This window comes from Camelus ferus, chromosome X (genome assembly GCF_009834535.1).
Source record: "Camelus ferus isolate YT-003-E chromosome X, BCGSAC_Cfer_1.0, whole genome shotgun sequence".
In the NCBI taxonomy this organism is placed as follows: domain Eukaryota; kingdom Metazoa; phylum Chordata; class Mammalia; order Artiodactyla; family Camelidae; genus Camelus; species Camelus ferus.
The window spans coordinates 92,292,093-92,297,704 of NC_045732.1; the positions used below are offsets into that span (position 1 = coordinate 92,292,093).

The following is a 5,612-nucleotide window of genomic DNA, read 5'->3' on the forward strand; positions in this document are numbered from 1 at the left end:
AACAGAAGGCAGAAGCTGAAGCAGCTGGGGTGGGGGCTTAGTGAGGGGGCTTCCCTCTTCTCCCTCCCTGGCCCAGCCCCTTTGCAGGTGGCACCCAGGGAGTAGTCCTATGAAGGATGGACTGAAGCAGCCTCTTTGCCCCTCGCTGTACTACTGCCCCAAAGGGTGAATAAAATTTGTGTTTTCATTCTCATTAGGTGATGGGATTAGGGGAGGAGTTGACACATTAACCCTGAACAGAGCAGAAGCCTGAAGGGTGGCTGGTAAACTGAGAGGGCCTAACAGGCCTGTGACTTCTCTCCGGGAGGGAAGAGGGCAGAGGGCTAGAGTGTGCGTGGGCATGTCTGAGAGTGGAGAGCAGCAAGCCCCAGGGGCCTGGGCAGGGTGGGCCCTGAGGACAAACCTCGCCTGCTTTTGGCGCATGAGGAGGATAAATGCCTGGAAATTGTGTGCTAGTGAAGGAGGAATCACGAGCGCCAAATAGCCAAGGAAGGAAAGGGAGCGTGGGATTCTGGAAGCAGGGAGGAAGGAAAGGGAGAGCTGTCGAGGGTATAATTGGGGGGCTAGCAGCCAGTGAGTGGTTATATGGAAACTGTGAGCTGGTAGTGGAGATTCACAGATGGATGGAAATAGGTCTCAAGAGACAGGGATACAGCTGAAGGTGAATCCGATGGTGCGAGGAGAGGGAGACAGGAATTCATGATCACTGGCCTCCGAAGCTGTATTTCTGCAGACCAGCCCTGTCTGGGGCATGGCACAGGCACTCTGCCAGGCGGCCTCCTGCCCACCTCCATCGCCTCTCCCAGCTCTGCCTGCCTCCGACGGCTCGGCTTGTCTGTGGAGTGCCAGCTCGCTTGCTCTGGCTGGACTGCAGCCTCCATGAGAGGCTTCCCACATGCCTTGTCCCTCATCGCACCCCAAAACACCCAGCACCACTCGGATTCTGTCGGCAGGGCTTGATCTGGCATCAGGAGGCTTCTACTCTAAACCAAATGTGAACAGATGTAGAGAGGGGCCCCCTAGAGCAGAAAAAAAGCCAGCTGGGATTGGAATGGAGGGAATTTGCATGAGACACAAGATGAGGGTATGATCTGGGGATGAAAGGAGGTAGGGCAAAGAGGGTACCAACAATAGCAGCCCAGTCCCCTCCCTATACACTTGCTGCTTCAGGTGACCATTCACTCATCTGTATTCTCATTATTCGTGCAATATTCATTGGCCTCCAAATCTGGTCACAGGCTGAATAGAACCCACCATAAGGCACACAGAGTCACAGACACCCCCTTACCTCCCCAGCCCCCAGCCACACCCACAGGGAGGCTACAGGAGCAAGTGAGCCTCGAGATGGCTGAGCACTGATGAGACAGATGCCCAGGGGTGAGGTATGAGATCTCTAGGACTCAAAAGTGGGTCACTTGCATATCAAAGGATGTAGGAGTACAATGACATGATGTTCCAGATTTGCTTTCAGATACTTCCACAAAGAAAGAAATGGGCGAACTAAAGCATATGTAACTCCATCTGGATAACTGTTGAATCTGGGTGATGGGCACGTGGTGGTGGTGGTGTGGGGTTCATTTCATTGAAATATTCTATGTTTGAAGTGTATCAGTTGCAAGGGTGCAATGCGGGGTTATTGTTTGCTGTGCCCCAGCCGCATACAGGCAAAATGCCCCAAACTCACCCCTACCTCAGTGAGGTTCTAAACACAGAACATGTTTGCGCCTGTTGGAAACGTGAGAGGACTGTCAAAAGGACAGAAAGCCAGCTGTATAATTTGCAAGATGTTAGTTCCATTTGCCCCAGGACAGCATAAACATGGCAAATGGTTCATTGGTTGGAAGACAAGACAAACTCTGAGAGCACCACCTCATGGAGACATTCTGACCCCCCCACCCCACCCCGACCCCGGGCTCCCACCCCCCAACTCCCAGGGCCCCTGGCCTGTCTGCATCAGCCTTTCAGGATGACGGGCTTTCTCATTCCTGCAGGTCCCCTGCTGCAGACTTCTGACGGGAAAGGAATGGAGGAAGCCAACATCCGCCACCTGGTGCAGCCCAGAGGGCCAAGGAGCGGAGCAGGGCCCTGGCAGGGAGGTCGGAGGAAGTTCCGCCGCCAGCGGCCACGCCTCTCCCATAAAGGCCCCATGCCTTTCTGAAGCAGGTACTTGGGCCTCAGGTTGGTGGGCGGCACAAAAGGGGCAGGGGAGGAATGGCCTGGAAGCTGCGTGGCCCTGCTGCTTATTACTGGCTAGACACTGGCACCAGGCAGTCTCGACCCCACACACAACATGGGGGCTTCCTGAGCATCCATTTGGCCCCTGCAGCGGGGCCCAGAGAGGGGATTGACACACAGGGCCCATCTCCTGACTCCCCAGGAGTTGGATGCTGGCTGTCTTCCACCCTGCTGCCTGGGGTTGGGCAGGCCGGCCCCATTGGAAAGTTCTGGAAGTCCTGGGAGGCCTTGATGAAGTGGGGAGGGGTGCCCGAGGGTCTGTGTACAAGGTGCGCAGTGTGGATCCTCACAGACAAGGGAGGGAGGCAGAGGGCCTTGGGGGTGGCCTCCGGTGGGGAACAGGAACAGAAAAATCCAAGGTGGCCGCAAAATAGCAGGGCCTGAACCTGTCCCCAAGGCCTGGCCTGCTGTCCTTCATCCTGTCGCCAGGACAGGGCAGCACCAACTCAGCGGTCTCCGGCTTTAGGTTCAGGCTTGGCGGGGGGTGGGATGAAGGTGATCTCCTCTCCCATCCCGGGTGGTTCCTTTGACCTAGGACATCTCAGTGACTCCTCTCTGGTCATTTTTCTCTCTTTAGGACTGAAAGGACCCCACATGCCCACCCTCTGCGATTCTCTCTGCTCCGTAGATCCGTAGATCCATCTGCTTCTCTGGAGCCCTCACATCTGCCACTTGGCTGGCACACGTCTTAGCAGCTGATGGTCCCGGCTCTCCTTCCCCACCAGCCTCCCTGAAGGGGGTGTCCTGCCCCTAGTTCCGACGATTCCCCTTCTCAAGCTCAAGGATCCCTTCAGCCCCTCTTCCTGACTTGGGAGACCCTGCACTGGAAGGCTGTCCTTCTCCCCGGCCCTCGCCCTGCTCTAGTCCCTACCGCTTCCAGCGAACACCCTAACACGGAACCCTCCTCTCAGCCCTTCCTTCCTCAGGTCTGCCATGGGGGCTGGGTGGAACCTCCTTCCTTCAACAGGCTCCAGCAGACCCCTTCCCCTCACCTGCAGAGGGGAATGGAGAGCCGAGCCATGGGAGACTCCAGTGAGAGGGACTGGGGCGTTGGGATGCTGACAGGGTGCCTTGGAGGGCATTGCAAGGGGGCGTTGGTACTCCAGCGGCAAAGGGCAAGTGAAGCATTGGAGGAGTGGAGGAATAGCTACTGTGGCCTCTTCCTCATCCTCGTGTTTGGCCCCAGTAAGGAAGAGGCAAGGAGCAGGGCCATGGAGTACACTGTCACTTCTCTCACCTCTCTGTGTCCCCTAACAGTCCCTCCCACTCACTCCCATTCCCCCACCCCCGCCCCAGCTAGTTCAAGCTCCAGCTCAGGAGGGGAGGGTACTGGGCCTGAGGTGGCTCTATACCATCCCAGGAGCAAAAGCCAAGCAGGACGATTGTTTTTGCCAAGAATCACAGCCAATCAGAGCCAAAGGAACCTTGGAGATCACTTAGCTCCACCTCCTTATGCAAACTCCTGCAAACGAACTCAGGGGCCTGGAGAGGGATGGTGACCCGCTCAGTGTCCCCACAGAGCCAGGATGAGGGCCCAGGGCTCCGACTCCCACTTGGTGATGTCCTCTTCCTTCTCAATGATGCCTTTTCCAAACTCATTAAGTGCCTTTTCCTGGGGTTGGGACCGGGGATGGCTACGAAGGGAGGGGCAAGCCGGCTTTGAACTGCCCCCTGGTGTTGCGGGGATGGAGCTGCTCCCTCCTCCCTGGCCAGCCCCCACTGGTCCATTTTCCAACCTGGCCTAGAAAGTTCCCTAACTGCCCATGGCCCCCATTCCTGAAACGCGGGCAGACCCTGGGTACTGCCACAGTGGCAGCTCAGGCACCGAGACTACCTTTGCAACCCCAACACTGGTTTCCAGGAGTCAGGTGGTGGCCTTAACCAGTTGGACTCAACAGCTTTCCCTTTGTGTTAACCAGACCTTCTCTCCCAGCGGCCTTTCCTTGGGGAGGGGGTGGGGGAAGAAGAAGGGAGGGAGAGAAGGGAAGGAGGAAGGAAAGATGGGAGGAAGTGTAAGTTTGAGCAGACTTTCTTCTCAGAGGCCTCCTGGGAAGGAGAAAAGGGAAGACAAGAGCCTGATGACCTATGCATGGGTGGGATCAGGGGGACTCAGGGCCCCCCAAGTCCCACAACAACCCCATTTGCCTACCTGCTGCACCCCCTTCCCTCCGCTGCTGCTAACGCTGCTGCTGCTGCTGCTGCTGCTGCTTCAAAGCTCACCCTGGGGAGCCAGGCTGGGCGCCCGCCACCCCCCAGTACCCCACAGCCCAGAGTAGGGGCCAGCCAGTGCCCAAAATGCCCCTTCTGCCCTGGATGCCTCCACCGGGGACTGGGCCTTCTTCCCCCCCACCCCCATCTCCTGCCGCTGATACCAGATGCCCAGCCCCACGGGGAGGGTGCGGGAGAGGGGGAGGGATGGCTGGGCAAGTCTGGAGACACAGGGCAGAGTGGGGCAGAGGAGGTGCTGAGGGGCTGTCTTATTTAAAGTGGTTGTTTATGATTCTTATACTAATTTATACAAAGATATTAAGGCCCTTTCCATTACAAAATCGTCCCCTTCCCATAACTGTGTTCACTGTGTTTGTAAAGATTGTTCAGTGTAAATATGTCTTTATAATAAAGAGTGAAAGGCTGACAATTCGCCCTTACTCTTGGAGGTCAGGCTCAGGAGGGGCGCTCCTTTCCCCTGACGTCCATGGTCATCTCCCCGCCCACGAACTTCACGTGCAGCGAGAAAAGTGCCTGCATCTGAAATCGGTTCCAGGTCAAATGGCTTCAGACTAATTTGCCACAAACTCACAAAAGGAATCTCTATGCTTAACGACAAGTTCACAAAAATGCAGTCCACTTTTAGGTGTTTTGGCATCTGTTTGAGTGTCCTGATTTTTTTCTTTTGCACTGTCATTTAAAGGATTTTTAAAAAGCAATTTATTTAAGAATATTCTGACTAAAGAAGGGATTTCTACTAAAAATGGTTTTGTATCCTTGGCGCGTGTCTTCTATTTTTATCTACTTTTGAACAGTCTTGGGACTTTTTAGCCAGTTTGCCTTTCTTGAGAAATGTTATGTTTCCTGCAATAAATACATTTGGTCATGACTTTGTATATATCATTTTCTATTTCACGAAGTAGAGTTGCTTGATAGCCTGAGAAATAAAATGCAAGGAGTTCGATGCAGTTCTACCCCATCTGTCTCACTTCTTCACGCTTGTTGTCAAAATGCCAATATCCTGGAGAACATTGGGTACATGCTAATTTGGTTAATCAACTCATTAGGTGCACACCGGCATACACAATCCAAAGTAAAACCCAGTGAGGAGATAGGAGTCACCCAAAAGGTGCATTTGATAAATCTTGTGGGAAATTCTACAGATCTGA

General features: G+C 54.6%; 1 protein-coding gene across 1 annotated transcript; it reads left to right on the forward strand.

The window, feature by feature from the left end:
• Positions 1-1,966: 1,966 nt before the first annotated feature.
• APLN (apelin) lies at positions 1,967-5,411 on the forward strand. Its single transcript, XM_032474724.1, has 2 exons — positions 1,967-2,163; positions 2,813-5,411. The coding sequence occupies exon 1, from the start codon at positions 1,967-1,969 to the stop codon at positions 2,156-2,158; it is 192 nt and encodes a 63-aa protein (XP_032330615.1). The 3' UTR covers positions 2,159-2,163; positions 2,813-5,411.
• Positions 5,412-5,612: the final 201 nt, after the last annotated feature.

What these genes read in the sequence shown, in the direction of transcription:
- APLN (XM_032474724.1), top strand. Translation starts at nt 1,967, where the DNA reads ATGACGGGCTTTCTCATTCCTGCAGGTCCCCTGCTGCAGACTTCTGAC.